This window comes from Odocoileus virginianus, chromosome 9 (assembly GCF_023699985.2).
Source record: "Odocoileus virginianus isolate 20LAN1187 ecotype Illinois chromosome 9, Ovbor_1.2, whole genome shotgun sequence".
In the NCBI taxonomy this organism is placed as follows: domain Eukaryota; kingdom Metazoa; phylum Chordata; class Mammalia; order Artiodactyla; family Cervidae; genus Odocoileus; species Odocoileus virginianus.
Window position 1 is genome coordinate 49,999,158 of NC_069682.1, and position 26,553 is coordinate 50,025,710.

The 26,553-nt window shown below is 53.2% G+C and overlaps 1 protein-coding gene across 1 annotated transcript in view; it reads left to right on the forward strand.

Moving 5' to 3' along the window:
* Window positions 1-26,528, forward strand: part of ZBTB46 (zinc finger and BTB domain containing 46) — a 49,670-nt gene extending 23,142 nt beyond the window's left edge. The window contains exons 3-5 of the mRNA XM_070472409.1: window positions 8,608-8,892; window positions 21,278-21,453; window positions 23,364-26,528. Of these exons, the coding sequence (XP_070328510.1) occupies window positions 8,608-8,892; window positions 21,278-21,453; window positions 23,364-23,735 (833 nt within the window). The 3' untranslated portion in view covers window positions 23,736-26,528. The remainder of the gene's footprint in view (window positions 1-8,607; window positions 8,893-21,277; window positions 21,454-23,363) is intronic.
* Window positions 26,529-26,553: the final 25 nt, after the last annotated feature.

Below are 26,553 nucleotides of genomic sequence, written 5' to 3' on the forward strand. Positions count from 1 at the left end.
TCGGGACAGACGTGCGGGGGTTGGGCTGGGGCCCCTCCACGCCAGCGCTGGCTGGGAGCTTCCAAGGGTGCATTTCTGCTCTCCCTGCTCTCAGGTCACCTCACCCTCGGGCAGCACCACCTCTGGCCTGACAGGAAGGCCACCTGCCTTTTCTGCCGCCTCGATGAGTCCCGTTTTGATTTGAACTTAAGGCATTTTGTCCTTTTAACCATGTGTGTGTTTTCTTCTGGTATTTGGACACTATGACCGCGACGCCCCCAGGTGCCAACAAGGGTGGGGCCTGAGCCCACTGCCCTCGCCCCCCGGAGACAAAGGGGCTCTGGTTGTGTTGAAATGCCCAGTGGTGTATATGTGCATTTATATATACTCACTTAAAAGCACAGCTTGGAAGCTTACATTTAAACGAAGATTTTAAAAGGAGTTGTTATTTTTTTTAACTGTTCATTTGAAAACTTTTATGCTACTGCATTTTTCAAATTTTTTAAAAACAGAGGCAGAACATACACACCAGAAAGGCCATATCACAGCTGTTCAGCTGTCAGAGGCCTGACCTCCCCCGGACACCCCCACCCTCAGACACCCCCATACCCACCCCCAGAGACCCCCACACCTCTGCAGACACCCCATACCACCCCCAGACGGCCCTACACCACCCCGCAGACACCCCCTACAGCCCTAGACACACCCACACCCAGCCCGCAGACACCTCCACACTTACATCCAGACACTTCCACACCCCCTTAGACATCCTTACACCATCCCCCAGACATCCCCCACAGTCCTAGACATCCCCACACCCAGGCCCCAAGACACCCCTACACTCACACCCAGATACCCCCACACCCCCTTAGACACCCCTACACCACCCCCTATACACCCCCCACAGCCTCAGGCATCCCCATACCCACCCCCAGACACCCCCATGCCCACCCCCACACCTGTCCTGGGGACCCCTCCCCGGACGGTGCGTCCTGACTCAGCCTCCGGGTGCTGGTTTCTCCCGATCAGCCTGCTGTTGGTGGAGCCCGTGGGGGGCCCCTTCCTGAGCCGTGGGCCCTGTCCTGACCAGGGGGACGTGAGGGACCCTCTGCTGCCACCCTCGGTGCTGGTGCCTGTGTGTTTGAAGCCGACCTCGAGGTGTTTCTGGGGGCTGCTCCCTGCTGCTGCTGTGACAGCTGACCACGGACTTAGTGGTGGAGGCAGCCCTGCCATAGCCTCTCTCGCCCTCAGACGACAACCGTGGGTCCCCAGGGCTGGACCTTCTGGGCTCAGGGGAGAATCCCAGCCTTTTCTAGCTTCCAAAGGTTCCTCGACCCCTGGCTGGGGGCCCTACATCCCTCAGATCTCAGCTCTGGTGCCGTGTCCCCTTCACTGGCTCTGGCCCTCCCGCCTCCCTCTTCCTCTGAGATGGATGCTTGTGTGGACAGGGAGGGTCAGGGTGATTTCCCATCTCAAGGACCTGAAAAGTCCCTTTTGCCATATGAGGCGACACATTCACGGTCTCAGAGGTGAGGCCCCAGACACCTGGGGAGAGTTGGGGGACAAACAAAAACAAGGTGTTTGAAGAAAACCACCACCCCTTTCCTATTGTTATAGTGATGGTATATATTCAGTAAGCTGCATAGATTCTAACTGTAAGATTTGAATAATTTATTGTCTCTCTCCTGGCCATTTTATTGGGGAGATATTCACACTCAGAGAAAAGTTGAAAAAACGGACCGTGAGCCCACCTGCCACCTGAGATTCTCTACCTGCTAATGTTTTGCTGTGTTTACATGTTTATCTGTCTGATCATGCAGTCTCACCTCGTTTGCGCATTTCAGAGGGAGCAGCAGACAGCAGGGCCCCAGCTCAGTGCTCTCGGCCAGCTTCTCACCAGAGCCCGCATTACTGAGATTGGTACCCACACCTTTCATGTGCCTTTTGATGATAAAACATCCCCTCAGCCTCTGGACCCTTCCACCCATCTCATGCCAACCTGGGAGCTATAAGCGAGCATGTCACACAGTGACATGTTCACCGACCTGGTCCCGCTCAGTCGCAGCCAGAGGACCCTGGACTGCTTCCCTCCACAGCCTAGGGAACCCCTGGTCTGTCCAGGTGGTTGCCAACCTGCTCTCAGAGTTGCTCCGGCCACCATGAGTCCTCAGATCATTCTTTCACTGCCAAGCGGTATTCTGTTCTCAGCTGTAACACAGCTGCCGATGGACACGTAGTTTGTGTGGTTTCCGGCTGTGATGGTCAAGCTGCCTTGAACGTGCCAGACGAGTCTTGGTGTGATTTGCCTTGATGCCTCCCGGACTGGGCTGTCAGGTGGTGTGTCTGTGAGGAACCAGGTGGTGGTGTGAGGCACACTTGTGCCAGTGTCACACAGACAGTGGTTTGGGTTCATGTTTAAACCTTAGCCATTCTGGAGGGTGTGGGGGTGGGGGTCTCCTCATGGTTTCAATGAGCGTCTTCTCAGGGTCTACTAGCCTCCCTATCTGCCTTTGAGTGGCATCTGCTCAGGGCTGTGCCTGGTGGCAGGTCTTAGCGCTGGGCCATCCAGCACCCTGCACTCCAGGGATCCCACTGGTTGGAGTCCCACCCCAAAGATGAGCATCCGAGTTGACATCAGCTCTCCTCCTGGGGAAGCGTTTTGGCTGAGCGGACCGTCCTCCAGGTGTCTGTTCGCCTGCCAGGCATGTGTTCTGAAAACATTCTCTCAGTCTCTGACTCGTGTTTTCCCATAACAGTGTCTTTTGAAAAGCATACACATTTGGAAAGGGGCTTCCCAGGTGACCCTAGTGGTAAAGAACCTGCCTGCAATGCAGGAGAACATAAGACTTGGGTTTGACCCCGGGGTCAGGAAGACCCCCTGGAGAAGGGAATGGCTACCTACTCTAGTATTCTTGCCTGGAGAATCCCATGGACAGAGGAGCCTGGAAGGCCACAATGTTTCAAGGTCCAATGTGACTTAGCAACTGAGCACACATGCACACATTTTAAATTTTGATGAAGTCTGGTGTGTGAATTTTTGTTGTTGTTGTTTGTGGTTCATGCTATTTGGGTCTAATCCAAGGAACCTCTGCCTCAGGTCACAAAGATTTCTCCTGTGGTTTTCCCGCAGGATTGAGTGTGACCACTGGCGTGGGGCGTACACTATTCTTTGCATGTGATGGGTTAGCCTTCACAGTCACCTTCTCCATGTGGTGTCCAGCTGTTCTGATATCATCTGCCTGTGGAACTACCTTGCTGACTATATAGGTGTTTTTTTTTTCTTAATTAAAGAGTTTCTTTTATGAAGTGATAACTTTTGGTTAGTGATAGAAAATGAAATAACTTGATTTTAACATGAATAAAAAGCATGACACTTGAGAAATAATACACCTTAGACACATAAAGTAAGAATGTAAATTTTGGACAAGGTGCATAATTTGTTTTTTGAACTTTGTTTTTACATTGTTTGTGAGATCTAGTGAGTGTTAGGACTGAGGTCTGGTTTGAGCTGTAAGTCGGGGGTGGAGTCTTCCAGTACCTGGTCTTGGCCGTTTTCACTTGTCCTGAAGGTTCTGCTGCGTTTTGCTGTGTGCACAGCCGCGGACGCAGGCGCCTGTCCCCTGGACAAGAGGTGGCAGGTTGGGCTGGGTGGGGCTGGGCATCTGCAGAAGGGCTGTGACAGGCAGTGGGGGAGCAGCCCTGAGAATTGTGAAGCGTGAGATTTGGGGAAATCTTAGCAACCGAATGCCTGCTGTGTGCCCAGGCCCCAGTGGCAAGGTGGCCCTGCCCCCACCCCAGGCCCTGGACGTGTGCCCTCTACTTCATTGTCTGTTTTTTTTTTTTTTGAGAGGTATCTTTATTGGTATTATGTCCATACATTTTCAGCACTGTCTTTCAAAAGATGTTCCTTATTTTCTAATTTAATGGAGTGATTAAAAAACCAAAAAGTATAAAAATGTATATCATGAGTATCTTCCAGCTGTCCTTGACATTCATCTGCCTGGAGGCCAACCTATCAGATCAAAAATCACTGTTAGTTATTCTTGGGTTTTTCAAGAATTTGTGAATGCAAAGAAACTAATATATTATTTTTTCCTGTTTACATTGGAAGTAGCATATTGTACACACCATTGTACTTATTTTATTATTGCTAGATTTGCAGTATCAGTGCACAGAAACCTTCCTTATCTTTTTAAAAACAGGTTACAGTATTCCATTATGTGGGAAGTTAAACCACACACCAATGAGAGGTAGTTGCTGACAACACTTTACACATATATACGTATATATGTTTATATGTGTCTATGCGTATAGATATATATGTAGAGGTCCTTTGCAGTTCATACTGCATTATCTAGTTTAATTGTCTAGAAATTCTGCTTGTTTTAATTATGATCTCTTTTCTGTTTCAGTTAAAGGTTGAGTGAAAATTTCCAATGTTTACAGTGTATCACTTATAGGAAGAAGGAGCAACCTTGCCCCTGTTTTCTGCTCTTGAATCCATCTTTACATTTAACACTTGGCCTTTTACAGTTAAATGTTGATATTTTCTCTTCTGATTGCCTTGTTTATCAGAGAGAGGCTGGTTGGGGAAGAAGCCCTGAGTGGCTTTCTGCTGGCCCGGAGGTTGGCATGGGGACATTTCCTGCCGTCACTGGTGTGTGAAAAGGCTGGACACACTCTGGCCCTCGTCTAGGTGGCTGGTCTCCCTGTCCAGCTCCGGGCAGTGCTGCTGTGGTCTGCTGTATCCAAGAATGGTGCTGCAGTGTCACCAGGCGGCCCGGACAGGGTCCACTGCCCACGACTAACAGCCAAGCCTAGGCGGTCATCACATGTCTGGCTCCTGGCTTGTCAGTTTTTTAACGTCACCATTTAAGGCTTTTTTTCTGAGTCACCAAGTCTAAGTTTGCCACAAAAGACTCTTCAGAGGAGAAATGTGAGGTGAGGAGTTTCCAGGGCCATCATTTGGTGGATGAGCTCCAGCAGCTGAAGGAAGGACCCCCAGGGTCCTCAGGTCCTCGCTCAGGAGATGTCCCTGCCCAGAGGGCACTTGGGGACAGTCCTGTCATGCGTGGTGGCTAGTGGCTTGGGCTGGAGGCTTTCCCTGAAGCTCAGGTCCGAGCCTGGTGCCCCAGCTCTTCTGGCTCCAGCTGGGATCCTCCTCAGAGCAGCACGAAACACGTTCTGAATCTAACCCGTGAGTATCAAGTTACCACAGAAGCCATGCCGCTCCTCACAGGTCCCCACCCTCCACCCCCGCGACACTGGGGATGATTTTAGCTTTTTGATAACAGTAAGAGCCTGCTTCAGTGGGTTTAAGTGACATCAGACTCTTTATCTATGAAAGGATTTGTTGCAATGTAAACATTGCTTTCAACTTCCTGTTCTGTTTGTAGAATTTCACTTTGACCTCATCTTAAAGCTCTCTTTTTGAAATCCAGCTATGGTCTAGAAGGGCCTTGGAAGGGGCTCTGCTCTCCCTCCTGGTGTCTGACTCAGCCCTGTAGGCATAAGTGCATTGCCCTCGAGCCTGAACCTCCACCTCCGGCCCCCTGTCCCCTTGCCAGGCTCCTGGCCCATCTGTCCAGCAGGAGGCTCAGGATCTGGACCCAGGGTAGGCCTCACATGCTGCCTTCTGGGCACTTTGCTCTGCTTTCTCACTTGAACAATACATCCTAGGTCGTGCTGTTCGTAAGCCTCGACCGTCGAGGTGATGTTGGACAGTTAGGGACCCTTAGTCCTCCCCGGTCTCCTTCATGACTCCCATCTTCAGAATAGACCCATTCCTTCCATGTTTCACTGTATGGTACTTGCATGTGTGTTAAGTTGCTCCGTCGTGTCCAATTCTTTATGACCCCATGGACTATAGCCCACCAGGCTCCTCTGTCCATGGGATTCTCCAGGTAAGAAAACTGGAATGGGTTGCCATGCCCTCCTCCAGGGGATCTTCCCAAACCAGGGATCAAACCCATGTCTCTTATGTCTAACCTGCATTGACAGAAGGGTTCTTTACCACTAGCGCCACCTGGTCCTTATATTAGGAGATGTCCTGGGTAGGTGCCCAGCAGAAAGACTGGAGAACTTGGGAGGTAGGCATTTCTGCTCAACCAGTCACACTGCTGGGGGCTGCGGGTTCTTTAGTGATCCTGCAAGGACTCTAGGTGAGGTCATCGAGCCACCACAGGTGGGCTGACTGTGTTCCTGGCCTTGTGGTGCCTTTTCTGAGTCTTAAGCATTTGTGAGAGAAATCCTCCTTTGATGACTTTAATCTCCTTCGCTATCACCCTACACCCTGTGGACCCTCAACGCTCACTGCAAGCACCTAGGCTGGTCACCCTGGGGGTGTGTCTGGCTAGAGCTCACCAGCCCCTCCCGCCCTGCCCCCCCACCACTGCATTGCAGCTGGAAGCCGGTTCACTGTTTCATTGAAGTTCTCACTTGCCAGATATCCTTCCCCAAAACCCAGCCTTTAGCTTTTCACATGTGGCAGGAATCTCTCAGCTTATCTTGATTTCTTTGACAAGCTTTTGAACTTAAATTGTTAATATAATTTCAATAAATTTTGTTTTTGAAATCTGGTGTTTTTTTAGTTTTCAGCCTGTTGTGAGCTGAATGTTTCTGTCCCCAGAATCCATATCTTGAATCCTTGTGTTTGGAGGTGGGGCCAGCAAGCAAGTCCTTGGGATAATCAGAGGCCCTCCACACACTGGCTGGGGCAAGAAGAGTGGGGAAGAGGCTGTCTGCAAGCTGGAAGCAGGCTCCCACCACCCTGTCAGTCCTGGATCCTGGCCCTTCCAGCCCCGGGAATGAGAACCACCTAAGTCTCTTCCAGGAGCCAGGCCAAGAAAGGCAAAGCCTTCATTTCAATTTATTTAATCCCTACAGTTAGTGGCTAGCAGTGCAAAGTCAGTGCTGATATAAAATTGAAGAACTGGCAAAAAAAAATATAAAAAAGGTTTATAGTTTGAAAAAAACAAAATATCCTTCAGAAACCTCTGTTGGCAGTAGCTGGAAGGGTCCCTGGATGGTGGCTCCGAGCGTCTGGATCCCTGGGCTAGACCTGTCCAGGTGGAGGTCCCCTGTGGTACGGCCTGGTGCCTGCTGCCCCCACTTCCCAGGTGTGTGAGGCCGAGTCCATATCAGGGGCATGATGCTCAAGTTGGTCCAAGTCTCTGATTTCCACTCGGCCCCTGCTTCCCAGGTCTGAGGAGGGACCTGTCATTTCAGGGACCAGCTTGCATTTCTGTCCCACGACTTCACATCTGAGGTGACCCGGTCTCCCTCCAACCACCAGCGCCACCCCCCAGGACAGTGCAGGGGTGGGAGAACACGGCCCATCCCTCCTCCCCTACTTGCCTCTGTCTCGGGAAGGAGCTTGCTTTCCTGTTTCTATTTTGATTTCTCCAGTGGCCACTTGTTCCTGGGGAGCCCTGGCCAGGCAGCAGCTTTCCCTGGGGTCCGTCTGGCACTGGCCCATCTTCGGGCATCTGCAGTCACCCAAGATTCCCCCATCTCCCCCAGTCCCTGGCAACTCCCAGTCTTCTTCATTCTCCATGGGTTTCCCTCTCTGAGTATTTCACGTGAGCAGAATCAGAGGACAGTGTTTGTTTCGCTTTCACTGAATATAGCATGTCGAGATTCATCCGCCTTGTGGCCTGTGCCAGAGCGTCATTCCTGTTTATGCTCAATTACATTCCACTGCATAGATGGACCACGCCCTGTTTGTCCCTCACTTGTAGGCGGGCACTCGGGCTGCTCTGCCTCTGACCCTGACGGGTGCTGTCACTCTGAGCATGGACATCCTCCTACCAATGGGAATGCTGGCCGTGAGGCCACTCCATATCCAGCCTTTTGAGGACCTGAGCTCCTACACTGAGGCTACATCACTTATATTCTTATAGCAGCCTGGGGGGCTCCAGGACCCCACGCCCAGTGGGCACTGGTAGGAGTGAGGGGCCTCCTGGTGCCAAGCTATATTTCCCTGATGACAAATGACATTGAGCACCCCCACTGGCCATTTATGCATTTTCTCTGGACAAGTATCTGTTCAAATATCTTTGAAACCAGGGTGTCTCTCTTCTTACTGAGCTCTGAGGTTCCTTTGCGGAGTCTGGGTGGAATCTCATGTCTGGGCACAGTTTGCAGAGATTTATTCCTGATCTGTCCTCGCACTTTGCTGACGGTGTCCTTGGAGGCCTCCGAAGGTTTGGTTTTGACAAAGTCCAGTTTAATCTGTTTCAGTGCTCACCTTGGTGTCACCAGTGAGACTGTGGCCCAGTCTGAGGCTGGAGCTTTCCTAAGGGTTGTGTCCTTTAGGCTCTTTGATCCATTCTGACGGTCACCCCTTCTCTGAGAGATGAAATTACCCAGATACTCAGAGCACACCCCTTATCCTGGGTGGGCTCCTCCCTCCCCCACCCGCCGTGTTCTGGGTTGAACCCCATCCGAAGTCTTGGCTGTGACATCACCGCTGTCCTGAGACCTCATGGCAGGACGGGATCAGGCTTGATGACAAGCAGCTGGGGGCTGGGAAGCTCCTGGCTCCAGCTTCTCTTACGTTTGCCTGCTGGCTGTTCGGAAGGTCCTCGAGTCGCCTGCAACGTCTCTAACGTGTGTTTTCGTCCCCAGACGCGGACTTGACCATCGCTGAAGCCAGCAGCTCGGACAGCCGAGGGGAGAGGCCAGAGTTCCTCGCGCATGTGGACGAGGGGCTCCTGGGAGGAGAAGGCAGCTACCTAGGCGCGCCCCTCACCCCCGAGAAGGACGACGCGTTGCATCAGGCTACCGCCGTGGCCAACCTGCGGGCGGCGCTCATGAGTAAGAACAGCCTGCTGGCCCTGAAGGCGGACGTGCTCGGGGAAGACAGCTCCCTGCTGCTGGAGTACCTGCCCAAGGGTGCCCATTCCCTGTCCCGTAAGTGCCGCGGCGCCCACTGTCGGCGGGAGTGAGGAGCCTCAGCCCATGATGTGGTGCTGAGGGTGCTGTGCGAACGTAGGGGTCGCGATGGGTCGCGGGGCCTGCGATGGGGGGCTGTCGGGGGCACTGGGAGGGAAGCAGCCGTGTGCTTATCCGAATGTTTCATACTTGAAGTCGAGGCGTGCGTGCGTGCTTGCTAAGTTGCTTCAGTCGTGTCCGACTTTTTGCGACCCCGTGGTCCGTAGCCCGCCAGGCGCCTCTGTCCATGGGATTCTCCAGGCAAGGATACCGGTGTGAGTTGCCATGGCAGAGATTGAACCCGCGTCTCTTATGTCTCCTGAATTGGCAAGCAGGTTCTTTACCACTTGCGCCGCCTGGGAAGCCCTGAAATCATGCATCTAACCCTAAGCCCTGATCAGCTGACAAGTGCACCGCTGTGCCTTGCGGAGGACTGGCGGCCTCCGTACGGCCGAACTCGGGCTCCCTCTGCTGGCCACGCCCCGCCGGCACCGCCTCGTCCTACCTGGGGCGTGGCCAGCGTGCGGATCCGCCCTCACCGGGCAGTGCTGCTGCCCCCGCCTCAGATGTGGAAAGGATTTGGGTGTTGTGCTTACACCTTAAATGTCTCCTGCTGAGTTCCAGTTGCTCGGAAGCAAATGACGGAGTGACCCAAGAAGCCCATAAGGTACAGCGGTGCTGGCTGAGTCCCCGGGGAGGGGGCCACCCTGGGCGGGAGCTGCTCCCCCTAGGCTCAAGTGTTCTGTACATCCCTTGTCCTGGGTGCGCAGGGGACCGTCGTGACTATGTTTCCAGACACCCTGGCAGGTTGGTGTCCGTGAGGAAGAGCCAGGTGTGGCCCCGTTTCCCTTTTCGGGGCAGGATGACACACCCCAGAAAGGGCAGTACTGAGTGCAGAGGGTGTGGGGAATGGGCCGGTCCAGGGTTCTACAGTCCAGCGTGTGTGGCTGGCAGGGCTTTGTGTGGTCCCTGAGCACCACTGAAGGAAACAAAGGAAAAGCTGCAGCCGGTTTTGGGGGTCTGGGAAGAGTGTCTTTAATTTTCACTGTAATTTTAAAAACAATATCTTCACAACTTTGCTTTCACGAGCACTTAAATATCCTGAGTGTCTGTGATGGAAATTGCTTGTGGCTAATAAAGACCAACGTGGAGAGCAGCGTGCCCGTTCTCACTGCTTCTCCTACCAGAATCCGAGGAAGGTGGCTGTTGGGGCTGTCGAAGAACCTGGCTATGAAGTCAGACCCAGGGCTGAATCCCCCAAGGCTGATGAACACACTTTTGAAAACATGTTTAGGTCTCACTTCTTTGCATCTGAGAAATGGGAATAGTGTCGTTTACACAGCTGTTGTGAATATAAAATGTGGGCTCATAAGCCAAGTCCGTTTGACAAACGCTCCCCAATGTCATTCTGTTTCCCGCTCAGATCAAACCCTGAACGTGTTGGCAAAAACCGGTAGTTAAGGAAGTAGTCCCAGGCTGTCTGCAGCATCTGGGGTTTAGAGTTGGCAAGTCCACAGGAGCTGAAGGGATAGCTGGGCAGCTTTGTGGGTGTCGTGGCAGGAGCAGCTTGGGGTAGGGTGTGGGGAGGTGGGGACATCCCCTGCAGGGCAGAACAGTTGTTCTGGCTTGTTTTGGGGTTCTCTTAGTTGGTGCATGAACCTTGTGTGTCAGAGGCCCCAGGAGGTGGGGGCAGCCCTTCTGTGCTGAACCATGTGGTCACAGGAGGGATGGGCCCGTCCCCTGTGCAGATGGGGAGTCCCTCCTGGGTGCCGCCCAGCATGGGCCTGCACCCCCAGAGAGCTCACCATCCTGGGGAGCATGGGATGGAGTGTGCACTGAGGACCTAAAAACACATTGGAAGGGAAGCATGGCTTCACACTGGGCACCACTGATAGCAATGCAGAGGCTCTGCTACCCGAGGTCCCAGGTGGAGAACCCCCTCCTCAAGCTCATGGTCACAGAGACTGCCACACTTCCTCCAGGGAGGCCCAGAAGGAAAGTGGGGCCCTGTGCCGCGGTGCTGGGAGTCCTTCACTCCTGGTCTGGTATGAGGGGGCTGTAGGGTCTCTTTCCCGACTCTAACCCCCAGGTTCCTCGAGGTGCTTGTTGATGAGATTTTTCTGGGCCTAAGCCTTTTGTGATGTTGGGGGATTTGTTGGGCTGACATCCCAGCAGCCATAGCTCATGGCTGGAGCAGCGGGGGAAGGGCACGTCTTCATCATGGTGTCTGACAAGGGTGGCTCCATGGTGTGTGGTGTGCTTAGTGGGACTCCTGGGCCCTGTCAGGTCAGCCCAGTCTCCAGAGGAAAGCCCTGTGGTCAGTGTGGCTGGCCAGGCACGCAGTGTTGCAGAAGCAAGGGGTGGTATCGGCACATGTTTAATTAAGAGAACCATCAGATCTGCAGGCAGTAACTGAAGGTCCTTTCTGGACAATTCTGGAGCCCCCAAGAAAACCGTGTTCAGTTGTTCTCCCAGGTCCGATCACGTCTCGCTTGGCAGTTAAGCTCCACAGATGGTTTCGTTGGTGGATCTCCAGTGTTTAACTGATTTCTCCGTGAGAGGACTTGCGTGCTTTTCGTTTTGCTTCAGTTTAAGTTGTTTTTTTTTTTTTTTTTGCTTTTATTACTTTTGCAGTAGGAGGCTGACATTCCACTGGTTAAAAGTCTCTGTTCACTGAATAGAAACCATGGCAAGCACCTCTGTGGTGCCAAACGTGCTGTTTCCCGAGCCGTGTTTGTGGGTGTGTGTTGATCTGGGAGGGACTTTGAAAAATGCCATGAGAACACAAGTAACCCTTATTTCTTGGGAACGAACTGGAGATGAAGCGATTGCCCTGGTCACTGGAGGCCGAGGCCTGAGGGCGGTGCGTCCCCAACCTCCCAGAAACCCCGAAGTCCTGTGCGTGTCGCCGTCATGGCTACTGGGAACACATGAGGATCTATCTCTCACAGCGGTGGCAGTGCCGTCCTGTCTTTATGGAAGGATGTGCTCCTATAGGAGAGAACGCAGACCTGGGTTGGCAGCAGGCGGGGTCTGCCCTGGATGGGGCCACCAGTCACAGGCCCCCCTGCCCACATTTCTCCGTGCACTGCCCCCGATGTCTGTCAGGGAAGCAACTGGGTTTTGTTCTGATTGTGGTTTAAAGAATATTTCCTTCTGGTGTTTACATGAATTAAGGACCTTCACTTGAGTCTGGCTTGATATGGGACCTTAAATACTCTCCTATGAAAGGGCGTTTGACTTAGGTATTACCACCCTTACAGGTAAATAGCCAGGTTGACACACCTAGAAGGACTTTCTAGAAGATCCTTCCTCCAGGCACGGTTGGGCATGCTGTATCCTTGCCGCGGGTTCTGACTTTCTGGGTAGACTATCCCATCGTAGCCAGACCACCCCCCAGACAAGGCACGTGTGGAGACCCAGATGATTGGGAGTGGCAAGCAGATAGAAACCTCGTCCAGCGAGACTCAGGCCTCATGACATGGCAGCGTGCGGCTCACTGCAGGATGGCCAAGGACAACGCTCCCCGAACTCTCCACAGCCCGCCAGCTGGCGTCTGTTCACACGGGTGAGACTCGTTTCCTGTGTCCCCAGGACCTGGCACCAGCCCAAGTCACCTCCCTCCGGCCCCTTCGCCCTCCTGCACTCAGAGCCCCGGATGCCCGCTCTGGTGACCGGCCAGACGGAGCCCAGGGAGCCGGCCATCTCCCCAGCCCAGGTAAGACGCGAGGGCTGCCGGCCAGACGCCTGTCCACTGGGCACATCCCCACGGGCCCAATGCCCGGAACCCACATGCTCAGCGTGTCCTGGGTGAGTCTGTGTGGTCGTGGCTGCTTTCCATCCACCCTCTGCCCCATAATCCCCTTGGCCCCGTGTCACTCAGGGTGATGCAGGTGTCAGTTTTGTAGTAATAGTTGCAACATCCATGACATTAAATCAGCTTTGATATTTAAATTACAATGCTTCTAAGGGGCAATTTTCCCCAGTGTACAGACTCCTACAGCAGTGGGTTAAAAGCCCTGAATGGTGCTGGTCGGTCTCAAGCGGGTTTTGCTGCGGTGCTGGCGGCTGTGTGTTTGTTACCAGGCATCTGAGATCCACTTCCTGTGTCTCAGGTAGTTATTTAAAGACAGGTCTGTTAGGTTCCATTATTTCCCTGAAGAAAAAAATCTTCAAGGAGGGAGAGTTTGAGCACATGTTTTGTAATTTGAAATAAATCAAATGCTATTTCCGTGCGTTTGAAACCGGGGTGTTTCAGTGGGAGGGGCTGGTGTTGTGCTGATGTGGATTTTTCACGTGTCCGCTCAGGCTTCCTTTCTGGAGGTGTGACGGTCATCCCATGGTGGCTGGTTGGGGACCCAGTGAGTAGGTACATGCCTCTGTACTACCATCTCCCCAAGTCGGTCGCATCCTCACTGCCCATAACTCGTCTGTCTCTCCTAGGCCGACACCCCCGGACCTGGAGGCCTGGGCTAAGAGACCAGCCAGCTGGAGGTGACTCCAGCTAGGGCCTGGGGTTTCCATGGACTCTGCCGGCCTGGCCAGGATGACCAGGGTGTCCTTTTGGCTCGTTGTATGGCCAGGAGCACTTTCACGGTCTGGATGGACTTGCCCAGGGCTCCACCCTGAAGTCAGATAAGGAGCCCCAAGAGATGGACACCTGTGGACGATGGTTTTTGAGGCTGCCAGACCAGAATGGGCATTTGGTACATGGGGGTGGACCTGGGTATGGGCCTCTCTGATGCAGGCAGCCTGGCATTGGGTCCAGGTGGCCAGCAGTGATGGCAGAGCCACACATAGACACACAGTCACACACATACACACACATCCTGGGGAGCCATCGGCGCAGGTGGGACTTGAAGGCTGCAGTCCTTGAGGGACAGAAAAATCTGTAGAAAAGAATTCAGTGAATCTGCTGGAACTGAAAATACAAAGTGTGAGGCTGAGGATGAGCTGAGTAGTGCAGAGCAGTCTGGGTGCCACTCTAGAGAGGGCACGGGGACTGGAAGAGAGTGATGGAGAGGATCCAGCTGAAACTCGGAAAAAAGGCATGGGGACAAGCAAAGACGCACTGAGGAACAGTAAGAATGTCCAATGCTTGTGCACTGGGGTCCAGAGGAGAGAAAATAGAGTGGAGCAGTGTCAGGAGAGACAGCAACAGAGAGTGTTCCCAAACTGATGGAAGACATCCTTGCACAGATTCCGGAAGCTCAGTGAACCAAAGCAGAATGACACCAAAATAAAACAACAGCCAAACACCCAAACTGGGCACATTGCTGTCAAACTATTGAAAACCAAAGACAAAAATAGAAACCTTGGAAGCAACCTGAGAAAAGAGACATTAAAAGGAACATCAAGATTGATGTCCGACTTTGCAACAGAAACAATGCCGCTAGTCTCTAGGGCGCTGCAGAAACTCTGAGACCAGAATCCTATAGCCAGCAGAAGTACCCCTTACAGACCAGGGCCACGTGAAGACAGCGTCTGCCAGAGAAACAGAAAGAGGGGGGGGGGGGCTGCACTTTTTCCAGGAAAGACTGGAAAACAGCCTCTGTAGAAAGACTGTGAGCATTTAAAGCAAAGTTTATGGCTTTTTGTGGGGGTTTTGACTCCAGTAGGAGAGTAACACGTGGCACGAACAGCTCAAAGGGTAGGAGGGTAGGCAAGTGTGGGGACTGAATGGGCCTCACCTTCTCTACGAATCACAACAAACAGTGACAAAAATCATCGTGTACAGCTAAAAGACTTATGAAGAGAAAAGTGGGATGGTACTTGATTAATTTCAAAAGAAGGCAAGCAGGGAAGGTTAAAGGAACAAAAAGCATAAAAGGACAAATAGAACACAAGTAGCAAGATGGCAGACAGCACCCAGATGTACCAATAGTCTTGTTATTACCAACATACTGAACACTACAGGAAAAAGAAAGGGTTATCAGCCTACTTTTCAAAGACAATCTATTGTTTGTAGATAACATGTATTATAGATAAGAACACAGAAAGATTTAAAGCAAAGAATTTAAAGAAGGCTGAGCACCGAAGAATTGACGCTTTCTAATTATGGTGCTGGAGGAGACTCCTGAGAGTCCCTTGGACTGCAAGGAGATCCGACCAGTCAATTCTACAGGAAATTAGTCCTGAATATTCATTGGAAGGACCGATACTGAAGCTGAAGCTCCAATACTTTGGCCACCTGATGTGAAGAGCCTATTCACTGGAAAAGACCCTGATGCTGGGAAAGATTGAGGGCAGGAGGAGATGGGAGAGACAGGATGAGATGGTTGAATGGCATCACCAACTCAATGGACATGAGTTTGAGTAAACTCCAGGAGATAGAGGACAGAGGAGCCTGGCTTGCTGGAGTCCATGGCGTCGCAAAGAGTTGAACACAACTGAGTGACTGAACAACAAAAAGATAAAAAAGAGAAACCAAGGAAACACCAGCCTAAAAAGGCTCATTGGTATCAGACAAAGTGAACCGCGGAGGAGTGTTGCTCCAGAGGCTGCTACACAGGACAAGAGAGTTCAGAGGGAAATGCAAATACTAGATGCACAGGCTGGAATTTTAGATACATGGAGTGAAAGCTGACAGCATCATTGAAAGGAGGAAGAAAGAAGTCCACAGTTAGAGTTAGGGATTTTTAACAGATTTCCTTGGTAACTGATAGATCAGCAGACAGAATATCTGCAAGGATGGAGAAGATTTGAACACAATTTTCAAATATTAACCTGGAAAAAACCCACTGAGTCACAAGATGCTGCTCTTTTCCTATATGTTGGACTCAGCTTGCTATTTTGTTTAGGATTTTTGCATCTTTGTTCAGAGAAGTATTGGCTTGTAACAACATGGTCAACCAAGTCATACATCACACCAAACAAGTGTATAAACATTCCAAGTGCACAGGAAACATTTACAGATAGACCAAGCAGGAATGTAATGGAGATCTAAGCAAATGTCAAACAGTGAACTCATACAGAGTGTGTCCTCTAATCTCTGTGAAGTTAAATTTTAAAAATCAGCAACAGAAAGATATGTAGAGTAAGCCACAATGGAAATTACAAAATATTTTGAACTGAATGATAATGAAAATATGACACATCGAAACTTGTAGGTTACATCTAAAGTCCTATTTAAGGGAAATTTATAGCTCTTGCACTTATTAGAAAAGAAGGTAAGTTTAACTTGAGAAGTCAAGAAGCGAGAAAAGAATAGCAAATTAAACCCACAGAAAGCAGGGGGAGTGAAACAGAGAGCAGATGTCAATGAAATAAAAAGCATATGGACAACAGAAAAATGAACAAAATCAAACACCGATACATTGAAAGATTAGTAAAACAAACTCCTGTCACGGTTATCAGTAAGAAGAGAGGAGAGGAAAGCTGATTGTCAATAATAGGTATAAAAGAATCATTACTAAGATACTATAGATGTTAGAATGATAATAAGGGAACATCGTGAACAATTTTGTGCTAATACATTTGACAAATCGGAGGAAACGGGCAAATTTCCTGAAAAAACATAGTATATCAAATGGAGCATTTTAGGATGCCCCAGGACCATCGGTGGGTGGAGGGAGCAGGCTTAGACTGGCTGCTCTGCACCGAATCAGAGATGCTGGGCCACAGGGCTGGCCCTGGTCTGGCCATGGGTGAACATGGAGGGGACCATGACCCAGATGTGAGAGCTGATAGAGGAGAACGGGGTGGCTCTGGGGTGGTCGGTATGAAAGCTGTGCTCACAGGCATGTTATTTACCTTCTCTTGAAATCCCTCCCTCATGAGGAGGGCAGCCCCGGCCAAGTCACAGGGTCCCAGATGCTGCAGAATACAGAAACTGGGGGCGGGATTAACACAGACAGTGGAGATCAGAGGAGGAGACAGCAGATGCCCAGCCTGGCAGCAGCCAAGAGGGATAGGCAAGGAGGCCATGGACGAGGGTCTGAGCAGACTATGATGGGGATGCTGAGGTGGGTGGAGTTCTCAATATGTGGTTCTGGGCACTTCCCTGGTGGTCCAGTGGTTAAGACTGCACTTCCAATGCAGGGGGCGCGAGTTTGATATCTGAAATGGTTCTGGATGTTCCCTGGTCAGTGAGCTTACCGTAAATCTGATTCTCTGCAGCAGGGCTGGGCAGAGACGTGGCTTCCTCTAACACTGCTTCACTGAGTGGTACTCTTGTAGATACATTTCTGCAAAACTGTAGGTCTGTGTTACTGAACTTCATACTTTAGATAATCTGGTGCCAAGTTCTGACCTCGCTTCCTCATTTTCAAGCTTGCCATTCGTCTTGTCCGCTTAATTCCAGGCAAAAGGGCTCTGTTTTCAGAGTGGATTGGCAGAGAATGTCTGTTTCAATTTGATGCTATCTGTGCTTTTTCATTTATTTTGATTACTTTTTCACTGGTTGGATTTTTAAGACTTTATTGGTATTTATGAGAATCAAACTGCATGATGTATAAAGGTGTTCTAAGATATATAGACTGTAAACCACAAGTTATGGAAGTGTTAGCTTCTTTCCCTGACAAAGTTATTTTAATTACAGCAGTCAATGAAAACTTTCCTCAATACTGTTCATGAAAGTAGTTGCATGGTGCCCCCCCCACCAAAGACACATGCATGTCCTAATTCCTGGGATCTGTGAATGTGACCCTATTTGGGAAAAGGTCTTCCAGACCTAATTAAGGATCTTAAGCTCTCCGTGGAATATCCAGTTGGTCCTAAATCCAGTGACCAGTGTCCTTATAAGAGACAGATGAGGAGACAGACACAGAGGAGCTGCCACAAGAAGATGGAGGCAGAGACGGGAGGGAGGTGCTGCAAGCCCAGGGAACTCTCAGATCCCCCGAAGCTGGAAGAGGCAGGAAGGACCCTCCCCTGGAGCCTTAGGCGGGAGTGCAGCCCAGCAACACCCTGACCTCAGGTGTCTGTCCTCCAAGATAGAGATGACAGGTGTGTGATGCTTTAAGATGCCCAGATTGTTGACATTTATATTAGCAGGAAACTAATAGGTTAAGAAAACACAAAATGCATCATCGTGGGTAGGTTCAGTGTGCCTGGGGATGGGGGTCACATTCAGGTTTGTGTAACTAAATTGTTTTTCTAGGGGAAAAATACAACACTTGTGTACAGAGATAAGTATTTCTAACATGTAGGTCTGGATTGTTAAATGCAAGCTAGAATAAATAATTCAAATTTTAATTTTTATGTTTATAGAAGCAGAATAGAAAGTCTAAAATAACTCAGAAAGGTTATTTGAAGTAAAACAACCTAAAAGCTGTCTCCTTGTGCTGCTTTTCCATTTCAGAGCAGGTGGCACACTTTCTGTGTTCTGTGCGATTTGAAAACTGGGTTGGTGCTGGGGGAACAGCCCGGAGGCCGGTGTGGGTGACTGTGTTGCTACTGCCTCATTGAGGGCCGGGTTAGGCTGGGCCTGGTGCTCAGATGGGAAGAGAGATATGGAGTGGGAGGTTTTCCTCCTTGGGAGCTGCCAGGTGCAGCCTGTCCAGATGTGCCAGGCTGGGTGCCCTCCCCTCTGTCCTGTCTTGGACCCTCACCTGGACCCAGCTGTCCAGTGGCCCTCAGTGGGGGGCTGGAGCCCTGCTCAGGAAGGGCTGCTTCCTCTAGGGTCCAAGAGCTGCTGAATGCTCTGGCTGTGCCTGCATCTGAGACCCAGGCCTACAGCTTTGCAGGGAGCAGTACTGCTAACAGTGGTAACCACAGTCTGTGTCCCACATACAGAGGGTAGCCTTGGCCCTGTGAACCAGTAGAGACCATGGCCTTGGCCCTTGGTGCACGCAGGGCCTGACAGCCAGCACGGCTGCTTCTCAGGATTTCTCTCCAGGGGCAAAGGTTCTCTAGTAGGCATCTTATTCAGGCACTGTTTGTGAGGGTAAAAAAAAAGTGGAAACAACTTCCATGTTTGTTGAATAAATAGTGATGTAGCCACACACTTAAGAACTTACAGTTAAGAATCATACCGTGAAAATGTAGTTCACAGATGTTATTGTGGCCCCCTGTGTGAAGGGACAGTGAATGGTGACTGTTCAACGCCTCTCACCGCCTGGTCTCACCCACTTCCCTCCCGGTGCCTTCCCGCCCACCCTGGCTCCCAGCCACATGCATGTCGGAAGTTTCTAGACGTGAGAAAATACCTTACTTCTTAGGACAGGCTTGGATGCTGAGAGAGGCCTGGTGGCCATGTCCAGGTTTGGTGGGGACGTGGAGCCCCTCTATGTGTACAGACATGGGCAGGTGGCGGGCCTGGGGGTGGCATGGATTCTGAGCTGTGATGACTTCCACACAGCCCATCTTGGGGCTGTGATGGCCTCCCCTGGTGAAGCTGTTGGCCTGTGCATGGACAGGGGTCATCCTGGGCGGTGTGTCCCTGGTGTCTGACTCCATGGGGTGCGGGAGATGACAGAGGGAGAGTGCGGGTCCATGAGGTCAGCCAGGCTCCCGGCAGGCCCTGTGGACAGTCTCACTGACAGTGTTCTGGGAAATAAAGGGATCTGGCCGCTTGATTATTTAGATGCCCTTTAAGATGTCTCAGGAGAAAACCTATGGCTTGATTTTTGTTGTCGTTCAGTCACTCAGTCGTGTCCGACTCTTTGCAACCCCATGAACTGCAGCACGCCAGGCTTCCCTGTCCTTCACCGTCTCCCGGAGCTTGTTCAAACTCATGTCCATTGAATCAGCAATGCCATCCAACCATCTGTCGTCCCCTTCTCCTCCTGCCTTCAATCTTTCCCAGCATTAGAGTCTTTTCCAATGAGTTGGCTCTTCGCATCAGGTGGCCAAAGTATTGGAGCTTCAGCTTCAGCATCAGCCCTTCTAATGATATTCAGGATTGATTTCCTTTAGGATTGACTGGTTTGGTCTCCTTGCAGTCCAAGGAACTCTCAAGAGTCTTCTCCAACACTACAGTTTGAAAGCATCAATTCTTCTGTGCTCTGCCTTCTTTATGGTCCGTCTCTTACATCCATACATGACTACTGGAAAAACCATAGCTTTGACTATACAGACCTTTGTCAGCAAAGTAACAGCTTGTTTAAGAAGCAAAATAAAATGTCTTGCTCCCTGTTGCCTGGTGTGTTTTCAGGGTCAGAGGTGCAGAGTGAACACCCACTTCTCTATGCTTGTGGAGACATAGGCGTGTCCAGGGCCTCTGGACTCAGTGTTGACGTACTGCACCAACCCCTGGGCGTCATTTCTATGGCAATCTGCCTGGGGCTGGGGCCTGAGAAGCAGAATGGATGGGTGGTGAGGGCCCTGATCCGTGTGATATGCTAGGTGGCCTGGGGTTGGGGAAACTGGGCTGACGGAGCCATCCTGTCACATGTCCAGCAGCCTGGCCAGCTCTCTTGGGCGAGAGAGGCCAGCTTCAATCACTGTAGTTTCCCCAGCTTCTCCTTGCCCCGCTAGCTGTGTCATGCTGTGGCCACTGGTTTCTTGTCTGCTTCCCTCTGGTGCCTCCAGGGGCAGCTGTGACCATGGCTGGGCCCTGCTGGGTGCGGATGTTTGGCGGGGTCTGACAGGGGGTCCTCCTGCTGCTGGTATTCATTCCACCTGCCTGCCTTTGGCCTGATGGTCAGGACCCTTGGTCTGTCCCTTGGGTGTGGGTGCTGGGGTGCAGTCGGTGAGTGTTGTGGGTGGCATGAGGGCCGGGGGGCTGATTCCAGACACCTGAGACAGATGTCCATCCTGGGCTCCCCTCCTGGGAGGAAGTGCCACCAAGCACTCTGGAGGGCCTTCCAGCAACCCTGGTGAGCTCGGGTGACCGACCCAGGAGCCATGGGTCTGGGTACGGGGTGCCCCTCGTACCTCCCTTGGCTCAGGGAGGTGACTATGGTGTCCGTGACTGCCCAGCACAGGGGCCGTCACTCAGGATGAGCTGCCCTAGTGCCCGGTGGGCCTCACACAGTGGTACTGTCCCCCATGAGCCCCCAAGAATGTGGCCCCAGCCTGGGGCTCACAGTGTCACTCCCTGAAATGTGGGCACCCTGACACCCCACATCCCCATCCTGCCTGGACAAAGCATGCCCTGGACCGCTTGCTCTGGGGCCTGCTGGGGCCGGCTGCTAGCTGTGTGTCCGGACCTGGCGGCCTCTCACTAGGCTGTGTCCACCAGGCAGCACCCATACCTTGTCGCGGCCATGTGGAGGTGTGGACCATGTGGAGATGGGTCTGTTGATGCCGCGCGTGTGGACTCGTGTGTTTCAGGGCTGATGTAGGAGGTACCGGCTGATCCGAGAAGCGCACTTTCTCAGAGCACGGACACAGCCCCCTCTGGCCCGGGCCCAGGCCTGGCGGGGCGGGCTGGGCGGGGCTTGGGGCTGACCGGCAGTCATCTGTCTTGTCTGTCTTGCAGTGAACGAGTTCACGGTCATCAGGAAGAAGTTCCGCTGCCCCTACTGCAGCTTCTCGGCCATGCACCAGTGCATCCTCAAGCGGCACATGCGCTCACACACTGGCGAGCGGCCCTACCCCTGTGAGATCTGCGGGAAGAAGTTCACTAGGCGCGAGCACATGAAACGGCACACGCTGGTGAGTGGCGCTGGGGGCGGGGCCACGCCAGGGCGGCGTGGGGTCATCACGGGGTCAGTGTGGGGAGCAGGGGTCGGTCCCGGGCACGCTTTGTCCAGGCAGGATGAGGATGTGGGATGTCAGGGTGCCAAGGGAAGCCCTGAAGTGGGGTCCACTCTGCAGTGGGAAAGACCAGGACAGCAGGGACCCCCACATCCCTCCTGACCGGCTCTGCCCCCAGCCCCAGGTGCAGAAGGCAGATGGGCACATCACCCCGGCCCCACCCCTCAGTTTCCCTTGAGACCGCCTCTGCTCCAGCCCGGCTTCTGCAGGCGCCTCCTTCCCTGCCAGGACCCTGCCCCCAGCCTGGGGCTCCTACCTCGCAGCCACTTCCTCCGTGGCCCTCCCACTCCCGCCCTGCATTCGCCTTGGGACCCCACGGCCCCTGGAAGGTCTGACAGCCTGGCTCACAGCTCAGGAGCAGGTGCTGTGTGGATGTATCTGCTTGGCCAGGAAGTGATAGAGAAGGTCGTGCTTGAAACCTTGAGGCAGGCAGAGTCACCAAGAAGCAAGCGAGGAACCCTTGGGTGGGTGAGAAAACAGGGAGGTCAGGTGACTCAGGGCGGGGGCAGGAGAGAACGTCGGGTGGTGTGAGTGAAGGGACCTCAGGGCTGCATGGGCTGGCCAGCAGAGCAAACCACCAGGAGGCATAAAGGGACCACATCTCTGCGGTGAGGGGCCCAGGTGTGTCCTGGCACAGGGCTGGCCATCCAGGGGGGCCAAGGCGAGATCTCAGGCATGACCCTGACGGAGTAAGCCAAGTGAGAGAGTGAGTCCAAGCTCACCGCCATAGCACCCGCATCCTTCCTTGCCCATCCATGCATCCATTCAGACAAGTGTCTGGCCATCTGGTGCTGGTGGACAGGCTCCCATGACTCCCCAGGAGCTGCCCCCACTGCCCAACCCTGCTGTGACCAGACTGAAGTCTTAGCTCTCTGGTTGGAAGAGGGTTGCATAAGTCCTGGATTTAAAATGTAGCAAATGAAAAGAAGCAGGAAGAGCCCCTGGATCTAATGATCTGAGGCTGTGTTCTGAAATCGGATTCTGTGAGGAGGCCCAGTTCCTCCTGACGTCCATCTCAGGCTGTGTCTGGCCTCCCACCTGCCCAGGCTGGTTGGCAGCAGTCCTCGGTCCTCGTGGTTGAGGTTTAGTGTAAGGGCACAGTAGGGCAGATCTTCAAGGTGGTCTGCGGGACCCCTTAGCTGAGAAGTCCAGGGCACTCAGCCAGGCACATGTACGGGTCCCTCCATAGGCCTGTCGGTCAGAGAATTCAGAAAGACTTCACTGTTCCCCTCCGAGCCCCCAGCCCTGCCTGCCCTGTGGGTCAGCACTCAGCCCAGCTCTGGGCTGTCCTGACGGCTTCCCAGAAGTCAGGTGGTCTAGTCACCCCTGGTCACTGCTGTTCCGAGGCTCCCATCATCCATACCCCCATGCCCCAGCCACTGGGGTCCCATCCATCCCCTCGTGGGGCAAAAGCCTGGGTGTGGCAGAGGTGACTGCTCTGCCATTTTTGCTGGGAGGTGTGGGGAGCAGCACAACCTCCAATGAGATCTGAGCCTGGGGCCAGGCCTGCTGGGGGACATGACCAGCCTGGTGCCCAGCACACCTCTGAATGGAAACAAGTTTTGGTGACACCTGCAATTCTGTATGTCCTGGCTTTGTGCCTTGACCCCTGGCCAGGGTTAGGGGTGTGAGCAGCCTAGTGGACTGAGTCTCCAGCCCCCACCCAGACCTCACCCTCTGGGCCCCCCAATCATCCCGTCTACCCCTGCACTGACTGCCAGCCCCCCCCCACTGACCTCTGTCCTCCCACACTGACCGTCATCCCCTGGCACTGACCGCCCCCCACACTGACAGCCGTGCCCCCACAGGTGCACAGCAAGGACAAGAAGTACGTGTGCAAGCTATGCAGCCGTGTGTTCATGTCGGCCGCCAGCGTGGGCATCAAGCACGGCTCACGGCGCCATGGTGTGTGTGCCGACTGCGCAGGTGGCAGCGGGGCCGGGTCCCTGGATGGTGGCGGCGCAGAGGGCTCCCCCGAGCTGTTCACGGGAGACGGGCCATACCTGGAGGACCCCGAGGACCCACGTGGTGAGGGCGAGGAGGAGCTGGGCGAGGATGAGGAAGACGTGGGCCTAGCCCCCGAGGATGCGCTGCTGGGGGACAAGGAGGATGAGGACTCGCCGCGGGGGCCCCACAGCCCCAATGGGGGCGCGGACAAGGACTTCGCCTGGATCTCCTAGGCCAGGCGGGCAATGGGCTGCGGCCGCCCTCACCTGTGTGTGCCCCGGGCCCCTTCCCCTGCTACCCCCCACCCCTCGTGGACAGCAACCTGGGGCTCTGAGGCGGCCGCCGCCCCGACTAGCGGGACTGGGGACACACAGGGTGGGGACGCAGAGTGGATTTGAGCCTTGAGAGAGCCCGCAGCATCACCCCCAGTTGGGGTGCATGGCGGGCCTCAGGGGAGCCCAGGAGGCCGGCGGCCAGGAAGGGGTCAGCCCTGACCAGGGCCTCCTCTGTGGCCCTGAGACCCGGGTCCAGGGGCTGTTAGGAGAGTTCCACCGACCCCAGCCATCCAGGGCTGAGTCCCCCCGCCCCTTGTCAGCAGCAGAAGGACTGCTGGAGGCTCAAGGGCTGTGCCTGCGGTGGCAGCCTGTGGGATCCAGGTCGGGCGTCCACAAAGGCCTGTGGCCCTCCCACCTCTGGGCTTTGGTGCTCAACACACAGCAGCTGCCGACCTCGGCCAGGGCGCCCAGGTGCTATCTCCCCACGGAGGCAGCCGGGCGGGCGGGCCCAGGTGCTCCCACTGCAGGCGCCTCTTCTTTCTCCGTGTGCACTTCTCTGAGGGCCGGGCCGGCCTGCCCCTCAACCCTGCCGTCCTGCTGCGCCTAGGCCACTCCTGCTGACCCTCCCGGGCGGCTTGCCTTCCTTGCTGCTAACGCCGGAGGGTGTCCCTGACGCCCATGCTGCTCACGCCGCCCGCGGGGGCCACCCCACTCCCCAGGTGCTCTGGGCCCCAGTTCCGTGAGTTGCTAAGGGAACTGAGGCCGGCACGTGAAATGGTTTTGTTCGGCATTATCTTCAGAGTTGTCTTTCCTTTGGCTCCTTCCTGAGCCTCGCCGTCTTGTAAACGAACTCATCCACCCTTCTCGAGGGGCCAGGGTCCCACCTCGTGCCATGAGGACACTGCCCGCTGCCTGTCCCCATCTGGCTGCCGGTCCAGCACCAGCCTGTCTTCCTTAAGGCTCGTGACACATGCATTCCATCCCCTGCACCCACCTTTCTTGGGAACCCCTGTGGGATCCCGAGTCAGGGCCCTGCGGTGCTGAGCTGGGACTGGAGGAGAGCTGGGCTGGGTTTTCTCTCTTCACTTAGCCTGCACCAGATGGCTTCCCTGCGTTCCTGCCGGGTTCCCTCTCCTCTTTCTAGACGGAGAAAGGCCAATTCCACCAAGCCGTCCCAGGTGGCTGCTCTGGGGGTGGCGGGAGGCAGTCAGGGCTGGCTGCAGGCACCTGGATGGTGCTGTCCTTGAATCCCTGCCCAGGGGAGAAGTCACAGCTTCATGTTTTGTTTTGTTTTAAACACCATCAGCCACGTTTTTTCTCAGAAGAGGACTGTGCTCCCATCCTCAACTGTTGGCATCCTTGAGAGAAGGGCCAGACGGCGGGGGCAGGAGCCCAGGGTGAGGGGGCTCTGGGGCCTGCGCCCCCTTCTGCCTTTCATAGTGGGGCCTGTCTGAGCCACTCGGAGGGGCTCCCCATTGTGTACCTTCCCCCCCACTTTCTAACCCCTTTTATAAACAAGACTTACTTTCTTATCAGATGCATTTGGAAACCAGACCTTTGCTACCAAGCATCTCTGGGTTTTGTACAGGGCCACCTCTGCGCCACTCTCAGGGCCTGCCCACTCCCACTCTGGACCACCCTGGCTGACCCCTCTGGGGCCCTCGGTGCCACAGGGGCATTTTCTCCCTCAAAACGATACTTCACTGGGAAACTCACCTCCCGCTCCTGAGCCCCCATGTTAATTCTTGTGTGAGCTGGATTTCAGAGATGGAGGCAAACGTGAAGGGAAAGACATGTAATGAAGATTTTTTTTTTACCGTGGTCTTTTTTTTTTCAAAGCAATGTTTAAACTAATAAATATTTTTTTATGAAGTGGAAAGCGTGTAGATCACATCTCACATTTTTGTACCTTCCCGTGTATGCGTCTGTGTTCGGCGTCTGCATCACCAACGTGGAAGGTGGGCCATCAGGTGGCTCGTTCTTTGGGGTAGGGGAGGGGCGGGGAACCAAGATTTTGTATCAAGCTCTGGATCCTGACGGGGTTGTATGTTTGGACTCTGGGTTTGGGGAACAGTCACAACACTGCCAGGACTGGATAGGGACCTCGATTGAAAGGACACAGCTACTGCTTCCAACTTTGCACATCTTCCTTTTTAGAAAAGAGAACTCTTGAGAAAATGCAAAAACTGGAACTTTTTGCAATATTATATGAAAGATAATCTTATTTTCGCTCATTCTGTGACATGTGCAACTCTTAAGAAAGCCATACTTTATGGTGTTTTTATTTTTAGATCCTATATTGTGTTTTGTACCCGGCCCTTTTTAGAACTCCTTGTAGTGAGGGCGCTGTGTGTGTGCTTTTCTTAAATATTTATTTTTTCAACATGCTTTCAACCTGTCAACAAAAACAAAACAGACAAAAAAAGGCAGTGTTTGAAGATTGTTGATTTTTTTTTCTGGGGATAATCTATATTATATCAACTTTATATTAATGACTATAAACCTGTGTTTGTATTGGAAATGTGTTTCACATTTGTGGGGGGTCTTTTGTAATCGGTCGGTGGAACAACAGGGCTATTGCCTGTTTCCCTGGAGCCATCGATGCCAACAGCACCTCCTCCCTAGTGGTCTTGAGATTTCTTATCTGCTGGGTGCGCTCTGGGACCCCTGTGGGTCTCATCTCTGTGACGGGATTAGTTAGATATTCTTGCAAAGCGATCACTTTCAATAAATCGGGAAATTGCTGCTTGAGCCATCGCCTTGTGTGTGTTACAGA